We start from the raw sequence: 20,622 nt of genomic DNA, 5'->3' as shown, positions 1-20,622 counted from the left end.
AATAAATAATCAATATGAAATTTGTGCCTTCCGCATATTTATACATTTGATAATGTAGATTTCAAAGCTTAGATTTATCCAACTCCCTGTGCAATGACCATATCTCCACATTAGCTGTAATACAGAACTGCTATATTATGCATTATATCGTTTCCTTTGATTTTGTAGTTTGCATAATTCCCAGAAGGCAACAGGAAAGATTCTCTGGGGGTGGGAATCAACAGAGCCGTGTCCCTTTACACCAGACAAGAATTTGCCAAAGGGGCTTAACCTTTAGAATTGAGACTTTAAGGAGTGAATAGAAAGAGAGATGTGGTGCAGTGCTGTGAACTCCGCATACAGTGACTCCCTGTGTGGCCATGGACAAGTCTCTCAGGAGCAAATTTTAGGAGACTGGCACTAGCGGGAGTAGCTGGGCCAGCCATTTGGGAAACATGCAGGGGAGGGAGAGAAGATGTTTCTCCCCCAGCCACAGTGGATATGTCTACACTGCACACTCAGCTGGGGCTGTGACTCGGGTTTGAGCCCAAGCCTCATTCTTGTCCACACACAAATCAGTCTTGGGTCAGCCAGCACTCGGGACTCGGATTCTAGGACCCTGGCAGGGGAGTGGGTCCGAGCCCGAGTGCCACCGTGACTTGGGTCCACAGACTCGAGTCAGAAGGTCTGCGTAGTGCAATGTGGATGCATTGTATGGCTGGGAAACCTGGGGCCGCCATGGTAAGCCCAGGTTTACAATGCAGTGTGGACGTTCAAGAGCGGGCTCATAAACGAGTCCACGGGTGCGGGTCCCACAGACCCAGGTTTACAATACAGTGTAGACGTGCCCTGAATGGTTACGGAGGTGCGCCACACAGACTGTCCCAGCACAGTGGCTGGAGCAGCCTCCAGAGCCGCCCACAGGGGAGAGAGAGGACAGGAGAGTCTGAGTAATGGCAGATCTACCAGCTTTGCCCCTGCCTATCCCCCACCCACTGAGCCCTGTGGCACAGGGAGCCCTGGAGGAGCTGAGCTCCACCCCGCGAAAAGTGGGGGTGCACCCTCGAAGCAGCCAGGCATCCAGCCTCCTCTCGAGCAGTGGAATCCACTGGAAGGGAACTTCTGCAGCCACAGCGACTGGAGCTGGGTTTCCCCTCCAATCTCTCTGAAACCATTTCTCCATTTGCGGAGGGCTGTTGCGGGGATTCGTTTGTTAACATCTGCAAAGCGCCACCTTCGTGGTATTGGTTACTTTGCAAATTAATTTTATTGGAGAAAACTAATCCCTGGGCTCACTCAGGCCTGGTCTACACTAGGAAATTAGGTCGGTATAACTCCGCTGCTCAGGGGGGGTGAAAAATCGACACCCCTAGGCGATGCAGCTACGTGAACCTAAGCCCCAGGTGGACGGGAGAAAGCTACTGCCTCTCGGGGAGGTGGGGTACCTATTTGGTGGTGTCTTCACTGAAGCGCTACAGTGGCGCCACTGCCGCTTAAGTGTAGACAAGCCTTTAGACACTGCACGCACCACTGACACAATTTAAAAGCATCCGCCCTACTGACTCAGCGTACAGCTAGTACTCCTTACCAGTTACATGGCATTTTACATGGGCAAAGTACTTCACAGACATTAACCAATTAGTTCACACAACACATCCTGGGGAAAACATCATCCTCACATTACGGATGATGAAACTGAGAAAGGGAAGTGGCCTGGCCAAGGTCACACAGTGAGTCAGTGGCAGAGTCAGGATTAGATCTCAGGACCTCCTGACACTCAGCCTGTACTCATGCTTCCCAACCCATCTGTCATCCAAATGAAGAAACTGAGGCAGAAAGGTTAGGTGATGCACCAGGCTCACAAAGGGAGAGGAAGGATACTTCAGTGGGAGAGGAAGGATAGTCCAATCATTAGGACACTACTCTGGGACTTGGGAGAGCTGGACTGAAAACCCTGCTCTGCCACAGACTTCCTATGTGACCTTGGGCAAGTCACTTAGTCTCTTTGTGCCTCAGTTCCCCAGCTGGACAATGGGGAGAACAGCACTGCCCTATCTCCCAGGGTGTTGTGAGGATAAATTCATTAAAGATTGTGAGGCGCTCCGACACTGTGGTAACAAGGGCCACATAAGTACCTTATACAGACAGTCCAGGCCAGAACTGAGACTTCAGGAGTTCCCGGTTCCCAGCCTAGGATACATGACCACGCCTTTCTCTCTGCTGCTCATGCCCATGAGTACTTAAAGGAATTTACATTTCTAGAGACTGAATTATATCGTCAATGCTTATACAGGCCACTGGGTAAAGGCCTGCTTCCGTAACTAGCTGGTAGAGACACTGAACTTTCACAAAGCCATCAACCACTACAGAGGATTGTACAATGACAGTAGCTCTCTTTGGTTTGTTACCTGTCTCCCTACTTCACTGTTGTGCAGATGCATCAGCTTATGGGCTTGTGATCCTGATTTTTTCATCTTCATGGGAGCATCTGAAAATTTGGACCCCATGACAAGACCATAGTTGAGGTTGTCAGCACATCCTCCCCATCGATACCCAGGTCCAGGTGTCTCACCTGGGATGGGACCGCAGGAGCAGCCAGGGAGGTCCCCGGTGGTGCAGGCCCTGGCGATGGTGTGGCTGATGGCTGCAGCAGAGAGGGCATACACAAATGCTGACTCCCTTGTACCTGCAAGACAGAAGAACTGCAACTCAGCCACCAATGCCAACGTGATGGGTAACTTCCAAAGAGAGGCCTGCACAGCCCCTGCCTCAGAGAAGACACGTCTCAAACACGCAGAGTAAAGAAGCGCGGCTGGAATCTTTTCTGCCGCGCAACCCAAACTTGGTGCTACACAGGAGTACCTTGGAGCTTCGGTTTTATGAGCGAGCGACCCAAGCAGCACAAGAGGAGGTAGCTGGGCAGGCTGGCCTGAGGGCGCGTGTCACAGGGGGTGTGGGAGGGATATGGGTGAGGCCAGCGCATGGTTTGGTCTGGCCCTATGTGAGAGAGTTACTCCAGTGATGAGTGCAGGATAAGCATGTGTGCAGAATAGGAAAGATATGCAGTTCCTTCCCTGCATATAACGAGGGCCCCAGCCCCTCTGCATAGCACGATAAAACTTGCCTCCCCCCACACACCTTTGACTCACTTCTCCCTGAGCCCTGCAAAGCCAGCGCCGACGGTTACCTCTCTCCAAATCCAGCAGGTAGTTGGGTGCCAGCTCAATGGAGGAGCAGTTCCACCGCATGTCGGCGAAAGTTCTGCGGCACGTCTTTATCACTTCCCGGGCGGCCTGGATGATGGTTTGCATGAGCTCCAGGTTGCTGCGGCACAGCTGCACTTGGGACACGACCAGGCCTTCTAGCTGCTTGCAGTGCTGGGTCTGATTCAGAGCAAGCACGGAGGGAGTCTTGGACAAAGCTCTGGGAACAAAAACATCACCAAAGCCATTAGAAAGTTAACCTTCCATTTGGCATTAGTTTCTCCTCTGCCAGGCTGTCCAAGAACCACCTGCAAACACTTTGCCTTTGACACACCGTACCCCCCACTCCTTTTTAACTAAGGAAAACATTTCAATCCACCCAAAGGCTCTCAGAATGCCACATGGATCGAACAACATAGAGGCTTTGGGAATTCTTTTGGGCATGCCTACCCTGCAGCTAGGAGCGAGCTTCTGAGAAGGGGCTCACACTAGCCAGCCAAGCTCAAGCCAACCCTACCCCCTGGATCTGAGCTCAGGTGGCTAGCCTGAGCCTCCGCTGGTGCTGCAGTGTCCACACCGCTATTTTCCGTGTGCTAGTGCAAGGATCTCCCAAACACTTGGAAAATGACCCACCAGCTCCATAACGGATAGCTAGATCTTCCTTTGGCTTTAAGCAAGCAAGCTACATAGGCACCGTCAGTGTTCTGCATTCAGAATCCATCTCACACACCCGCAAAGGATTATGCTAAATGTCCAAGTATGTAATTACAGGGGGGGAAATCCGCTGCTTAGCCTAGAAAAAAACCTATCGAGTTTCCAAAACAGATGCTTCTCCATTGAATTAAAGCAAACCGCTCCACCAGTGTAATTACCATTAGGCTTAGATAAGTTAGTGTCAATATCTTCAAAAATCCGGTGCAACAGCAAAATGACAGTAATGGAAAGGCAGCATCCTGGAGAAAGTTGAGAGCTAGTCCAAAAACACCAGCGCAAACATTACCATGAAGCAACATAGAAGGCAACAATACACCATAGACCACTGGCCCACCTACTCTGGTAGCCTTCCTCCAGCAGTTGCCAACATTTGATGCATCAAGTGAAAGGAAAACAAGGGAACTGATTATGCCATGCAGCATCTTTGGGCATGTGATTCATCCCTAGCCACCCCGAGGTGGTCAGCTGAAGAACAGAACATGGCTGCCTTTGTATCTTTATGATCTACCTAGTGCAGCTGTAAATATTCTTCCTGATCATGAAACTAGTTTATAACTCACTGCGTCATTAACCGGTGAACAATCCTGCACAGGCTGGCGATATGCTGCCATAAAACGTATCTTCTATCCGTATTTAGTGTGCTGCCTTTCAGTTTCATTCTACACCACCCTGTCCTCCTAGGTGAGTTTTGTTGCTTAATGGGCACATTTATTTTATTTACTGCTACCGCAGGTAAGTGATTCACAACTTAAACAAAAAACCCAAAACAGATTTCGAGATGGGCCCAAACCACAACACTTGCTCTTTGCTCCCCACTCTCACGCCCACCCTTGGGGAATTCATATCCGCATTTGAATCTCACGGAACTGGCCCTTACCGCGACTATGAGATGAACTGAACCCGAAAACCCAAACAATGTCTTCAATTCCCTGTTTGTCACAAACTTCCTTTGCGTCCTGGGGCTGGGAGTTTAGTTTTCCTGTCTTCCAGTTCCCTAGTTGTGGAGAATAGCAGTGCCCCACCTCACAGGGATGTTGTGCAGATAAATACATTAAAGAATGTGAGGAGCTCAGATACTATTGCAAGGAAGGCCAGATAAGTTCCCATGGTTGATAGATAGCATTCTGCATCACTTGAAACATCTGCCTGCTTTTCAAGGGTAAGCCCTAAGCAGAGTGCTTTGCAGAAATCCCTGGTCAGTTTTCACCATGCTCTTCATTATCAGGTTTTGTCTATAACGTCCCTACATGCAGCTCTGGAAAATAATCTCATTGCTCCTCATGAGCTGGCAGGAGGAGGAGGAATTTCCTGTTACCTGAGCATCATACAGAGTGATATGGAACTAGGTAACCATGGGTTGACACAACTGATATGGCCTGGCAGCTGGGAAGATAATGCATCACCTCATTATAAGCATATGAACTACTTTTAAGGAGGAACTGCCCTGTCTGAAGACTGGCACAGGTAGATCCAGAGTTAAAGTCAATTAGAGCTGCAGGTGCTTAGTAACTTGGAAAATCAGGCCCTTGGGACCAGATCCATCAGCAAAAGATCTGCCACTTGGCGTCTAAAGTTTGGCATCCAAAACTCTTGAAAATTTGACTATCAGCAACTCTCAGGAACTGACTCAAAAGCTAGTTAGGCAAGAGGCCAAAACTAGTGTGAGATTCAGATCACACCTAATCATAAATACAACAAAGGTGATGGCTGCTTGGGAAGCAGTATATTCCAAACAGCAAAATAAACAAACATATTGGGTACATCTACACTGTGGAAAAACTCCGTGGCAGCGAGTCTCAGAGCCCAGGTCAACTGACTTGGGCTCGCGGGGCTGGTGGTTCGGGGCTAAAAATAGCAGTGTAGACATTCCTGCTCAGGCTGAAGATCCTCCAAAGATCCTCTGAGATCCTCCCCCTCACTCCAGCCCAAGTGGGAACATCTACACTGCTATTTCTAGCCCCATAGCACAAGCCCTACAAGCCTGAGTCAGTTGACTTGGGCTCTGAGACTCATTGCCTTGTGGGTTTGTTTGGTTTTTGGGGGGGGGGCGGTGTTGTTTGGGTTTTTTTTGCAATGTAGACGTACCCAGTAAGTCTGATCAAGTAAAAGAGTTCTGCCTAGGCTTGCAGAACTAGACTGTCCCGACTGGGCATGGAAGGTTGGATTCATTTAGAGAGAAAACAGGTGTCCGAAATGCTGAAGTTCAGGTTGGGACAACTTAGAACGGATTTGATCTGTTGCTTGATATGGCTGGGAAAACAGGACCACGGAGACATGAAAGGAGCCTGCTGAAATATGGCATTACTCCAGATAAAGTGGGATTATCACCAGCAGGGAAGAAGCCACATGAGTGAGTATTATGCAACAATGTGGAATAAAGCAAGATGTTTATATGGAAAGGAAGCTAGAGCATTTCAGGGACCCAGCCAGCAGAAATTGAGGTCATTTAGAGGAAGAAACGTTGCAGCCCAGGGGAGGCCCATCAGAAGATGAAGGGAAAGCAAAGGAAAGATGGCTGGAAAGCATCACAGGTTATGTCAGTGCTAATGGTGCAGTGGAAGGGAGTGATATGAACAGAGGGGCTCATAGCGAAATGTGGTACCACAGCACTTGCTGATATTGATGGTGAATTTTAAGGATAAAATGTTTCAAAGTGACTGTGCAGTCATAAGAAACTAGGAAGAGTGGAAGGATTTGCAATAAGGCAAAGAGAGAGGGATGCATTATAAATCCAAAGAGAGGAATTCAGGAATTGGAGGCAATCGCTGTTTCTTGTTGAGTAAGTCGCGCTCTAGGGAGCCGGCCATGAATAAAACACAGGATGCAGAAATCTATTTTGTGACCATCTCTCATGCTTGAGCTTCATGCCTTAGCTTACGAGAATTTATAATTGGAAACATCTCTGCGTGTCAGGAGGAAAACGAAGAGAGTAATGGAGATGGAAAAGAAAACTCATATTTATTGGAGACACTTGCAAAGAATGAAATACATATTTATAAATCACGTAGATTAGGGATGCAAGAGACACGTTAGGTCATCTAGTGCAATGGTTCTCAACCTTTCTGGGCTCAGGATCCATTTGTAAATGTTTATGGCCTATTGCGACCCAGTAAACAGCCTGGGGATGGAGGCCATGGGGTGGCTTCGGTTGGCGTCTACCCCCCCCCCCCTGGGGGGGGGGGTTGGGCCCTGCCTGGCACTCACCCCATTCTGGCAGCTCCTGCAGTTCCTGTGCTGTGGGGCTGGCTGGGCATGGCTCTCTGCTCCGGGCGTTGCAACCTCTGGGGTTGCAGCCCTGCTCAGGTTTGGCCCCGCCCCTGACTGGACCAAATCTGTGTGAGTGCAGTTGTGACCTGGCCCAGGGGGTTGCAGTGCCACTCACTCAAATTTGGCCTGTCATGATGATGGCTGGGCCAGACCTGAGTGGTGCTGGGACCCCAGAGACTGCAGGGTGCAGGGAGGCGAGCCCAGCAGCCAGCCCCATGGGACAGGAGCCGCCACACAACCCTTTGAAACATTCTGGCGACCCCATTTTGGGTCCCAATCCACGGGTTGAGAAACCCTGATCTAGTGCGTGTCTCGGACATTGCAGGTTTGGTTGATCTCTATTGCGCAGCCACAAGTGGTTTGTCCCCAACCAATCTAATTTTAAATAACTCCAGAAATGACGCATCAGCGGGCTATTTCATAACATAACTGACATTTTATGCTCCCTATCCTGCTCGTTTACAATAACAGTTGGTGTCATTGGTGGAAAGGCCGGCTGTGCCTTAGACGGATGCTTGTTTGCCATGTTGTTGTAGCTGTGTCAATCCCAGCATATTAGAGAGACAACGTGGGTGAGGCAATATCTTTCATTGGACCAACTCCTGCTGGTGAGAGAAACAAGCTTTTGAGCTACACAGAGCTCCTCTTTGGGTGACAGATATTACCTCACACCCCTGGTCTCTTTAGAAGGACACTGTGAGGTAAGGGAGGCCCAAAGAAATAAAACCCACCTTACCTGGTCCTACGAGGAGCCCCCACTGCATGGGGGAGTCTTTGATGGCAGGGAGTCTCCATAGGAGCTCCTCCTCCACCCCCTCCCCAGCTGCTGGCAGAGGGAGAATGCCTAGAGAAAGGGGGCATGGAGGGGATTTCCCTGCACCCCATGTAATCCCAGAAGTTGCAACAGACTCTTGTGGGCAGGTGGCCCAGATTAACACAGCCTTTAGGATGCTGGGGTTCACACCAGGGGATGGCCCGAGAATCGGAGGGGCACAAGATTGCGACACAGCCACTATTACCCCCCATTCTCCCGCATGGACTTGCACAGAGACTCCAGAGCATGGGGTGTTATCGGATGTTTTCTTTCATAAATGTCACTTTTTACAATTTCATAATTCTAGCTGCCGTTCCCTTTACTACCCTAAACAATCCTTCATTCTCCAGGATGCTGAGGAGGACTGAGGGTTTGGGTTTTTTATTCAACCCTTCCCTTTAAGTAAACAGGTTTCAAACCAAATTTATTCAGCCTTAAATAAAACATACTAAGGCTTTCAGTTGAAGTTATGGCTACTGACAGAAAACCATAAACATAATTACAGGGGAAATATGATGCATGCTCAGATCATGACATTTGTTTATTCTTTTAATTATCTTGGACAGTTTTAATAAATTCATTTTAAAATATGAATAAACTACAGTATTTAATGCTTTGGGAAGCATGGGCACAATCCGTCATCCTCTGGCACTACTTGCATGACAAAGAGCTACTCACATGAGTAAGGTTTTTTCAGGATCAGGCTCTATATACAGTACAAAATCTCCATCCCTCCTTTGTTGAAGGTTGTTGCACAATCCCCCCATACACCCCTCCACTCCCGTCCTCACACCTCTGGTCTAATTTTGTTTAAATCTTTTTATTTTAACTGGATTTCGGGAAGATTAAGGTTGGTGGTTTTGTTTTTTTAGAGTCCTCTTAAGCATGGCAAAGAGGAGGTTCTGGGTTTGGTTTAAATCAGCAGCCCCAGTACAGTTTCAGCACAGCCATGTCTTCCTGGATTGTAGGAATGGGGGAATGCTCTCCAGGGAGAACCTGCGGGGAAAGGAGGAATGGAATATCCTTTCACATACTTTCGGATATTTTAGAGCCCTGTGGATACCTGGGCAGCTAAACAAAATTGGACAAAGCCACACTGGCCCTTCTCTGCAATAGATCCACCAAATCACAGCTGGCAGTAACTTCAGAGGGGATTTGGATTTGAAGCCGATGGACTTGTGCTTGCAGTGGCAAACTTGGTTCCAGGTTGGAAAGCACTTCTTATTGTAAGGTTTCACTTTAGGGTTTTTCTTCGTTTTATTTTTTACTCTATAAATGCCACTTGTCTGTCTGAAAAAGCTTTGGTATTCATTTACCCATTGCAACAATGTGCCGAGGGACACGGTGGCTTCTCCTTCACTTACAGTCTTTAAGTCAAGACCAGAGATGTTGCCAAAAGACGTACTATATAGCTCAGCCTCAAACACAAATTACGGGCTTGATTCAGAGATTACTGGGTGAGGTTGTTTGGCCTACGTGATGCAGGCGGTCAGGCTAAATGATCACAATGGTCCCTTCTGGCCTTTAAATCTATGAACCCTTTGTTCCTTCGGGTTAAACGTTTTAAGTGATAGCCAGTGCAAAATCACCAGCCCTCCTTTGCTGAAGTTTGTTGTACCCTTCACCCCTCTCCCACACACACTCCCAGTGTAATTTTATTTAAATCTTTCTATCTTAACTGAATTTCAGGAAAATTAAGGTTGGTGGTTTTGTTTTTTAGAGTTCTAAGCACGGCAAAGAGGAGGTTCCGAGGGCTAGCTCTCTGGCTTTGGTTTAAATCAACAGCCCAGTTGCAGTTGCAGGGCTAAAAAGGGAAGAGCAAACTTCAAAGCAAAACTCCCTCCGAGGGCCCGATCCTGTAGTTTTTTCCCCATGCAACTCACTCATTGGCATCAACGGTCCTGATTCTCCCTTCGCGTATACCGCAGCAGAGCTACTGCTGATTTACATCAGTGGGAGGAGAGATTCAGGCCCACTGAGAGGAAGAACAAAGTTCTTTTTTCCCCCCCTTCTCTCTTGAAAGAAATGTTCATCTGAAAATCCTGGAAGGTGATTAAACTAACCTGTTTGCAGCAGATGAAAAGGGCCCGATCCTGCAGTCCTTACTTGTACTCAGTCTGGGGTGAAATCCTCGCCCCACTGAAACCAATGGGAGTTTTGCCACTGACTTTGATGGGAGCTGGATTTTACCCTGAGAGTTGTACAGGAGTGAGGACTGCAGAATCAGGCCCAAGGCAACAACATTTTAAATAACTAAAACGTGGGATACCAGGGAGCTTGAGTCAGAGATAAATTAGTCAGAGATAACAGGAGAGTGTGAAAACAGGTCTTTGTAAGAGAAAACCTCAGAGAACTTGGTAAGTCGCAATGCCAACAAAACACATCTTTGTGTCACAACAACTCCATTTACTGTGTGGCAATCAGTCTCCCGAGTGAACAGGTTGTCAAGAGCCTATTTAAACATCACACCCATTAAGAAGAAAATATGGTTGGGCCTGAATCTGCAGCTGTTTTGTAAGCCCTGATTTCAGCGCAAGTGTCACATGCAAAATGAACACAGGATTGGGCCTCTGTACTAGTTCTTTCATTAGGGTGAAATTCACCCCTCGGCAGAGGCACAACACAAAGGCTAGACACCACTTAATTCTCACACAAGGGTGAATGTTCTAATTTGGAAACGTGGGTGATATGTTTTGCTGCTTTCAGCAGACTCAGTGCACCTTGTTCAATGCATTTGCGAGAGTTACCTGTCTTAAGCCTGTGCAATGCAACATGTGCAGTTGCACAGAGCGCCCTCTAGTGCTCCCCTCACTTGTCACAGTCATGAACAAGTAGCTTGCCTGCAAATTGGTGCCCCCTAGGCAACTCTCACACTTCCCTGGAAAAATTGGAAGGCTTGATCACAAATCACATCAATAAAGCCCTGGTGCAGGATGGCCCCTTGCAACTCTGCTCTCGCAGATCGTTCATATATTTAGGGCTTCTATGCTACGTTTGTACATCTGTACATTAAAAAAAAAAAAAAAAGGAAAATGCACTAGAACATGAAAGGTAGCTATTTATTTTAAATTATTCTAATTATATGTATGGGTACTGTGGGCCAGATACTCAGCAAGACAATGCACACAGCTTCTCTGATGATAGCTTATTTTGCAAAAAAAACAAAAAAAAACCCCAAAAACAACAACCTTCCCTCAGTCTAAAGAATCTATCGGGAAAAACAAATTCATAAAACAAAAATTCCCCTATGGGTGTATTAGAGAGACAAGGTGGGTGAGGTAATATCTTTTAATGGACCAACTTCTGTTGGCGAGAGAGACAAGCTAACAGCTCTGTGTAAGCCTGAAAGCTTGTCTCTCTCACTAACAGAAGTTGGTCCAATGAAAGATATTACCTCCCCCACCTTCTCTCCCTAATATCCTGGGACCGACACAGCTACCACAACACTGCATACAACCTGTGGGTTTATAACAGTTTCTGAAAAGGCTGCACAGTAATTAAAGATCTGATCCTGTAAACACCCATGCTGGTGTAAATAGCTTTACACACACGAGTAATCCTCTTCAGGTCAATGGGACTCCTCCCAAGCACAAAGTTTCTCATGCAAGTAACTGTTCTGCAAGGTCCAGGCTTTATACATATAGGACCAGATCCTCAGCTGGTGTATAATGGCAGAACCCCAAGTCAGTGGACCTGTGCTGATATATGCCACCTGGAATAATTTAAAATAAATAGCTACCTTTCATGTTCTACTGCATTTTCCTCTTTCTTTCTTTTTTTAATTTACAGATGTACAAACGTAGCATAGAAGCTCTAAATAGTTTATCACAAAGCTTTGATTCCCCCCCCCCTTACATCACATTTTAAATCAAAATGCACAATCAAAATCAACTCCAAGTAATTTAGGGCTCAGCCCTGCAGTCACTGGAAAGGAAGGAAATCCCACTGGCTTCACTGGGAGTGGCCCTTTAGGTCCAAAACAATTCTCATTGACACCAGTGTAAATCAGGAGTGACTCCATGGAGTTACACCAGCATAACTGAGCACAAATTGCCCCATCCTGGGATTGGGAATGGCTGAGCCATTACACACATTGAATCTATTTCCCCAAGTTAAGTATCCTCACACCTTCTTGTCAAACTGTCTGAAATGGTCCATCTTGATTATCACTACAAACGTTTTTTTTCTCCTGCTATAATTGCTCATAATTAATTACATGCATCCGACAAAGTGGGCATTCACCCACGAAAGCTTATGCTCCAATACATCTGTTAGTCTTAAAGGTGCCACAGGACTCTCTGTTGCTTTTTACAGATCCAGACTAACACGGCTACCCCTCTGATACTTGACATAATTAATTAGCCTCTTAGAGCTGGTAGGGCAACTCCCACCTTTTCACGTTCTCTGTATGTGTATATATATCTCCTTACTATATGTTCCATTCTATGCATCCGATGAAGTGGGCTGTAGCCCATGAAAGCTTATGCTCAAATAAATTTGTTAGTCTCCGAGGTGCCACAAGTACTCCTGTTCTTTTTTTTGGGGGGGGGGGGGCGTGAAGAAGGAAAGTGAAAATAACTTAAATAAAAAAATTAGTTCTTTCTAAAATCGCAGCTGGCTGCCCTCCACTTATGAAAAGTGCACTCAGACAGTTAGTGCAGATTTCCACCGGGTTTCGAACAGGTGTGACTGGCGCACAGCAGGGCATCTGGATGTAGTTCATACTTCAAATGTCACTTTAATCTTAACTTTCATCTTCCGTACTAAAATTCAGATAGGGGGACACATTTGGCGGGGAAAGGCCATTCCTTAGATTGATTTTTTTCCTCCCCCAAAAACTAAAAGTTTAATAACATAAATGCTGAAAGCCTTTTTTTTTTTGGCAGAGCTATTTCAGACCCCTCAAGCCTTCCTGGTGTGTTGATCTGATTACAGTGCTGCAACGGAACTCCCCTGAAACCAACCTAAATCTTGCCTTTCGGAGGGCTGATTTCAGCACTCGCTCCACACTCTTTTCTCAGGCAACACTCCCAATGCAATTGTTGAGTGTATTGCTTTGGGCTTTGCTTTAGCAGATCACTTAACATTAAGCACATAAGGATTACCATTGACAGTCAAAGCTTAAAGTTAAGGACGTGCTTAAGTGGTTAATCAGGGCCTCAATAAGCAGTGAGCCGGTCGTACTGCATAGATAAGTGACGTTTGATACTATTAAAACCTAATTTTCAATATTAATATGTATTATTGCACCCTGAATTTTAGTTGCATTACAATCATGCCTAAGGCTCCCCTGGGACTGAGGCCCCATTGTGCTAGCCTGTGTGCATACATGTAGCAAGAGTCAGTCTCTTCACTGAAGAGCTTACAGTCTAAATAGACAAAAGGATGGGAGAAAGAAAGGATTATTAGCCCCATTTTACAGGTGGGGAACTGAGGCACAGAAACTAACTGAGTTGCCTGTGGCAGAGCCAAGAATTGAACCCTGATCTCTTGAGTCCCCATCCAGTGCTGTAACCACAAACACCCAGCCTCAAACATCTTATGTTCTGAATACAGACTATTTACCTGGCAACAATTTCATTGCATTTCATTTTACATTTTATTTTACAAAAGATCATTCAGGACTAACCTGCATCATTTAATCTCTGCATGGCATTACATTCTATAAAAACAAGAGATCATTCACCAGCCACATAGAGGGTGAAACCAGATGACTGTTCTAGCGGTTTGTTTGTTTGTTTTGTGATAATCAGCTAATTGATTGTTTATTTAAGTGGAGAAATATGTCAATGATCTTTTGCTGTTTGCACACTGAGTCAGGCTATTACACTGGGGGGAAACCCAATCCAGACTTTACAGCTCTAGCCGGTTTACAGTCAGTACTCTGCTCTCAAAATCCTAAGGGTAAAGGGTTCACAAAAACATGTTATCTGTCAGCTATTCCCTTTGGCTAGAGATTGGCAGCATTATCTTAACAGCCTGCCCTATCACTCCTAGTTTGTGCTCCGCTCGATACAGTGCCTTGTGGGAAAGTGTTCGGTAGAAGTTGACATTAAATGCTTCATTAAGTGGGTCAGGCTAGTCCAGTTCTTCCTTTGATGTAAATGAGGGGAGAGCTGGGCTCAAAGGATGTACATTTTAGAAATAAAGCATATACATATTGTTGTAGTAGATCTGATCCTGCATTCCTAGAAATCAGTGAGACTTTTGGTGCCCTAAGGAATGCAGTATCAGTCTTGAAATGTTTTTCCAGTGTGTCCAAAGCCAATAGTGCTCTACTTGAAGCTATGACTGTAATACAACAGCAAATATGACAAGATTTTTAAAAAATAACGTGTTGCTCGTAAAAATGTAGAGAGAGAGAGATACTTACAGCCATTTTATTCCAGAGCAAATCCCAGTCTGTAAAATGAAAGACAGAAATATTGCAAGACTCAGCTTCATTTTTCCACAGCCACCCACTTTCAGAAGGAAATCAACTCTTAAAAGGGGATCTTCCCAATTTTCTGAACAATGTATTTCCTTCAGTTTAGATGTGGTTCCTTCGTGGAGCACAGCAACCTGAAATCAGGGAGAAAGCACAAAGATATGGTTAACACTCAAGTGTTGTGAATCCTGGTGACAGAGAAATTTATCATCCAAATTGCAAAGGAGTGGTTTATGAATCATGAAAAAGTTCAGATTCCCTTCCCCCCAATTCTTGATAGAACCTTTACAGTCAACAGACAGACAAAACGTATGGCTTGAATTATGACTTGAGTTATAGTCTGATTGTATGTTTCTGGTTAACCCGGCATATGGCAAGACTTCATTCCGTTTCAATTCCTCTCCCCACCCCAGGTTCTGTAAATCTGCTTGGGGAGGGAAGAAATACAAATCTCAGGTCTCTGTTTTAGCTAATCCTCTTCATAGATAGATAGATAGATAGATAGATAGATAGATAGATAGATAGATAGATAGATAGATAGATAGATATTTCTGAAAAAAGACACATTAAACATACATGTGTTGACTAATGGAGGTGCTCTTGCTCTGCACATGTTTCCGTCTGTCTGATCTGTTACAAACAACTGTGTTTTGTTCCTTCCCTCCTGCTTTCATTCTCACCTCATTAACTTTGCTTCTCCCTTCTTCCAAACACACGAGCACCTGGAGCGCAAGGAAGAGCCCGCCACTCTGGCCCCACAGTAAACATTACAATCAAAATGGTCTCAAAGAAGCGTCCAGCAGCAAACAAAAGATCTCAAGGATCCTCCTTTCTTTGCTTTTTATTAAACAAACAAGGCACATGACTCCTAAATTCTTACGAGTCCTCCCTTTCCCAGACAGGGCTAGCCCTGCTCCCTGTAACAACGGTAGTAATAAAGCAATCGGGATTTTCTCCCATCACTCATTCTAGACAACAGTGAGGGTCTTCTTTTCTTCTTAACCTCCAGTGGTTTTTTTCAAGTGTGCCAGATTCTGCTCCTCTTAAAGTCAACGGGCAAGGTTTCAAAAGTGGCTAGTGAATTTGGATGCCCAAATTAGGCCCTTCATACACATTAGAGGGGGGTCTGGTTTTCAGTAATTACTGAGCACTAGTGCACTTGCTCATCAGGCCTCTTGAAGGTGTCTCAAGTCAGCCACCCCCAAAACTGGACGAGGCGGTATCACCAGTCACTTCGGAAAACCTTGGCCAATGGCATTCAATAGAATAGGAGGAAGGATCATGCCCTTCATGTTGATAATTCAATGCCTGCCTGACCCCCAGGTCTGGGGCTGCCTGAAGCTCTCTTCCAAACTGCGCTCTTTGAAGGGTCAACTCTTTAATCCCCTAGGAGAGGACTCCACTTTGGAAACCCGTTTAAACGTGCGAGTTCCCCCCCACCCCGGGAACTTTGGGTTTTCCTTCAGGGTGTCCCCATTGGCGTAAGAACCCGGTCCCTGAAACACTGTTGTCGGGAAAGTGACATTGTACCACTGGATCAGGATTTCACCCGCCTCGATTTTTATTCCCTTTCTTATTAAGTTGCAAGCAGCGGTCGCGCCGCTTCTGCGGAGAGGCATGCTCCCTGGTCTCCTGCGTCTGCACAGCGAGAGATTTATTCCGGGGTCTTTTATCTTTCTTTTAAAACAAGGACACACTTGAAGCCTTCACCCTTGAATCCTGACCATGCATTGGGCGGTCTGGGGGCTATTTCAGACCCCTTATCTGTCTCTCACGAAGTTGCTTCACAGCACAGACTTCAGTGTGAAATTTCTTACAGCGTCCCTGAAAGGGAGGGAGCGATCTAACCCGGCTCTGCAGAATTCCCCCAGCCCAGACCGGACACTGTCCGAACCAGAACTCCGGTCCAGCCTGTATCATTATCACCGGATTTCCAGCCTCTAGCTCCGGAACAGGTTAAATTTACAAATTCAGGAGAAACTGGCAAGGGGGGAAACAGTTATTCAAGCCACCAAACGTGTTGTTTACAAGGGCGAAGAGCCCTAGGTCACAGATCAAGCCAGCAGCAGGGGGCTTGTTGTCTAAACCCGACCTGTTTTATCCTAAAAGTCCTGCTTTGCTTTGCCCGTGTATGTTTCAGACCAGCTGCCTTTGGCAGCCGCTTCCTCGGTTGCGTACGTCCGCGCTGAAGAAAATTCGCTCAACAGAAAACCGATAATGATGATAACAACTAACACCACAAAAACCTCACGTACCTTTTCCTCTCCCTAAAACTCACATCACAGCTTGTCCGCCAAGAGGGAAAGAGAAACATCCCGGGTCATTCGTAAGCTTTATAGTATTATTGTCCCATTCATTCCAACCCAGGGACCGGGCTTCAAATTCCAGGGCGTGTGATTGTGTGTCACGTATGCTACAGCACAGATCCTCTACATTACAGCCGAGCTGATCGCTATGTGATGTGTACACACACACACGTTAAAGGTAAACACGCTGCAAAGCGATGAACCAGATAGGCAAGGGGTGGGGATGTGTGTATAATAATGATTGCTTTGCTCTGTATTTTCCATCGCCATTGACAATCCCTTAACAATTCGGGTTTGTGGAACACATTAACAACCCCCCGCCTTGCACCCAGGCAAACACACACCCGCCCGTCCCTTGTTAATGGCCCCTGAACATTGGCAGCAAACTTTCACCGACATGTCCCAGGCTCTGAATCTCTTCTTTCTTTTCGCAGCGCTCTGCTGTATCATCACCCCAGACGGGATCCCAGCTAGACCATCCTATGACCGTTTTGCCCAGCTCGGGGTTGGTTAGAGCTTTGGGAAGTTAGAGGGTTTTTCTCCCCTAGCTCTGACCCTGTTGCGTCCTTCGTGTGAACATTTCTTAAGTCCTCGCCTTCTGAGGAAGCCAAACCTGCGTCTCCCTGGCAGCAGTGAAAAATAATCCACTCGGAGATCTGGTTCCCTCTGCCCCTGACCAGGTTTAACGGTGAGGGATTAGACATGAATCAATCGATACCCACCAGCAAGAATCCCCTTCCTTACCTTTCCCGGTAAAACTGCACCTTGACCCCTTCTCCCAGCAAACACAAAGTTTTGCAGCAGCAGCAGACAAAATACTGTAGATACAGATCCCAACACTGGAGGTCAGCCGGAGGTAAAAGCTGTTAAACTCCGCTAAGGGTGGACAGAGAAGGGGAGGGGAAGGGAAGAGCGACAAAAGTGAAAGGCTGCGTGAAGATGCAGCGGATAATGTGTGTTTGTCTGTGTGTGTGTGTCATGAGCACATTGCCAGCTGCGCGTCTGCCTCTGCCCTCTCTGCCTTAAGAACCTGCTTATATGGGGTCCCAGTGGCTTTGATCTGTGGAGTGATGTCAGACTGTATTAGCATAACAAAGCACTCCGGATTTACTGCTTAAAACAGGACAAATGACTGTTTGATCTATTCAAAAAAAAAAAAAAAAAAAGAACGTGTATTTTCCAGTGTTCTCAGCCATCATCCCCCCCAAACGCACACTCCTTTCCCCCTCCTGGTAAACAAAAGATTAAGACCAGACGGCAGGTAGTTTCAGGATCTTGAAAACAGAGAAGGGACTTTAAAGTTCCTTGTAAGGGAGTTCTGTAGGGCTGATTCCACTTCATTTTATCAGCAAGGCAAATAAGACCAACATGGAACTGTTTACTTTATAAAAGCATCCTAGTCATCTGCCTGGAAAGCCCTACAAAACAAGGACTAAGTACAACATTATGGTAAAGATAGGAGTGTTGGGGGACTGGCAAAACAAGAGTTACTAGCATAAGCTTCAGCTAAAGTCAGGAGGAAAGAAATGATGAGCCTCTCAATTATGATTGGGAATTAGGTTCTGACTAGTTTGACTATTGTGTTTCCAAAGTCTCTCTTTTCTCCAGATTTCTGCACATGTATTGCACCAAACAGTAGCCCTGCTCAATGCAATTTGTCACAGAAAAGTCATAGTACAATTGCTACTCCAGTAATACAATAATTCCTAATAATAAACAGTTCATTATACATTTGAAGTTCAATTTAAAGAAAACCCACAACACATTTTAGTTTGAATTGTCATAGTTTCCCTGAGATTAAAGGGTCGATTTCCCAACGGAAAGATTGGGTGTATGGAGCTGGTAACTTCCTTTATTTTTATTCCGATCTACTTGTTCTAATTAATTGTTTATCTATTTGTTTTTCATATAACCTAGGTGATACACAAAATGATAAAGCTCACACAATATTTTAGTGGTATATACTTTGCAGTAGTATTTTTTGCATTCAAAATTACCTTCCTCTACAAATATATGTTCTAAGAACTACAAAGAAATAATACTAAGATTGCTATTACATTATTATAATGAATAGTTAATGATTAGCAACAATAACTAGTTAATATTTTAACCGGAAACCTTAAATGTTACCTTTACAAAGGGTGACCAGTGTTTACTTGTCTTTACGGCTGACTTCCCAAATAAAACCAAACCACATTTTTCATTTGGTTGTTCTGAACAGGTCTGTTAACTGGATTTCCTGTTCTGATAAAGCTAAAGAAGTTGCAATTTGACAGCTGGAATAAAAAGCATATTATGTGCCCTGCTTTATTGAATCATACTGTCAACCTTTAGCTTTCATGATGCTCCGCTTATTTGATCTTTCTTTAATCAATGGCAAGTTCAATTTTTTTTTACATCAGGTTCTTTTTCTTTCAAGACAGTCTCAGCAAATGAGGGTTTAAGATTACTGCGTACTTCAAACGGGCCTCAAGTGCCTACAGAACAGGACAAATCTGGATTTAGGAACCCCCATGTCTGCCATGAATTCAGAACAAATTGGTACAAAAAGGCTCTCAACTGCTGTAATATCCATGCCCTTTTGCTCAATCAGTCTAATTGTGCGTTCTAGGTGAATGAGGAGGGGTAGGAATACTTAACAACACATTGCATGGGGTCTTAGGACCAAAAGTTTGAGTTTTAAAGTAGGATGAGAAGAGTGTCTTATAGGTATACCTTGAGAAAAGGCTTTTGTATGTGATGATGCTTTTACCAGGCTTTATCTTAGGAAAAAATACAGCATTTAAACACATATTATCACTATCAATTTTTGCTACCTGACTTATAAAGCATCTGGAATCTGTGCTCCAAACTTTCCAAAGCCGCCCTATTATTTATTTATTCTGCCACCAGCTTTACAAAGTGTCTGTTTTTGTTTGTTTAAATGTTTTGGGGGGAGTGGGTGGTAGTTGCAGGTGGGCACTAGGACAGATGGAGACTCCTAATTTTTCTAACTTCCTGGCATTCTGCTGTCCTCTAAAACTGTGCAGATCTTCAGATCTAATTGTCAACAAGTTGGTGTTCTGGATTCTCCACAGGGCAATTGTGAGGGGTAGCTATTGCAGAGTAGCTTCCAGAATAAGACTGCTGTTCTCTGATTTAGCTTACCCCATGGAATAATAATGCTGGAATAAGTGTTCACATGGGGAACTATTCTGGAGTAGTTCTTGCACTTTAAATTCACACCCCACCTTATTCTGGAACAACTTTCCTGTGAAGACCAGCTCTCTAGATCCTGATTCAACAAAGCATTTAAGCATGTGTTTAAACGGACTTCAGTGAGACTCAGGCATGTGCTTTAAATGCTTTTCTGAATCAGGGCCATTATTACCAAAATATTGAAGTTCTTTAAGTCCTGCTTTTCTCAGGTAGATTTGGATCTCATTTGGGCCATATGGTTTTCAATGGAATAATATGGATTCTCTTCAGATGTGTAGCCAATAGAGAGCTACCTGGATAAATGTTTGTGTTTTTAATGTCTTCAAGCTGTACAAAGCTATCATGAAGATCTCTGACATTTCCTAGAAGCCTTAGGGCCACAAACAGATGTGGAAGGTACCTTGATTCAATATTTTCCATAGGTTTTTCAGAAAAGGATCCATGAGAGAATTGATCCAAGGGAGTCGGACACCCCACTCCTATAGAAACTCAATAGGATTTGGACACCTAACCCCAGTGTGTTGTATATTGTATATCTGGAAAGTATTTATTTTCTGCTCTAAAAATTATTAGCACAGAGGTAAGTAGGACAAATATTCTCTTGGATGCATATCCTGGTAAATATATACGTTAGTCCCAAAGGGTTGGCTGGGAAGTGGGGAACAGCGTCAGTTTACTGTGAATTTTCAGATTCACTTTTATGCATTTTTAAAA

The 20,622-nt window shown here is 45.2% G+C and overlaps 1 protein-coding gene across 1 annotated transcript in view; it reads right to left on the bottom strand.

Moving 5' to 3' along the window:
- The window catches only part of WNT11 (Wnt family member 11), a 206,679-nt gene that overhangs the window by 12,439 nt on the left and 173,618 nt on the right, over positions 1-20,622 (bottom strand). The window contains exons 2-4 of the mRNA XM_065397756.1: positions 14,351-14,538; positions 3,167-3,402; positions 2,388-2,665 (exon numbers count right to left, since the gene is read on the bottom strand). Coding sequence (XP_065253828.1) covers positions 2,388-2,665; positions 3,167-3,402; positions 14,351-14,538 — 702 coding nt within the window. The remainder of the gene's footprint in view (positions 1-2,387; positions 2,666-3,166; positions 3,403-14,350; positions 14,539-20,622) is intronic.

Source organism: Emys orbicularis, chromosome 1, assembly GCF_028017835.1.
Source record: "Emys orbicularis isolate rEmyOrb1 chromosome 1, rEmyOrb1.hap1, whole genome shotgun sequence".
NCBI lineage: Eukaryota > Metazoa > Chordata > Testudines > Emydidae > Emys > Emys orbicularis.
This window is presented reverse-complemented; position numbering and strand designations above follow the sequence as displayed.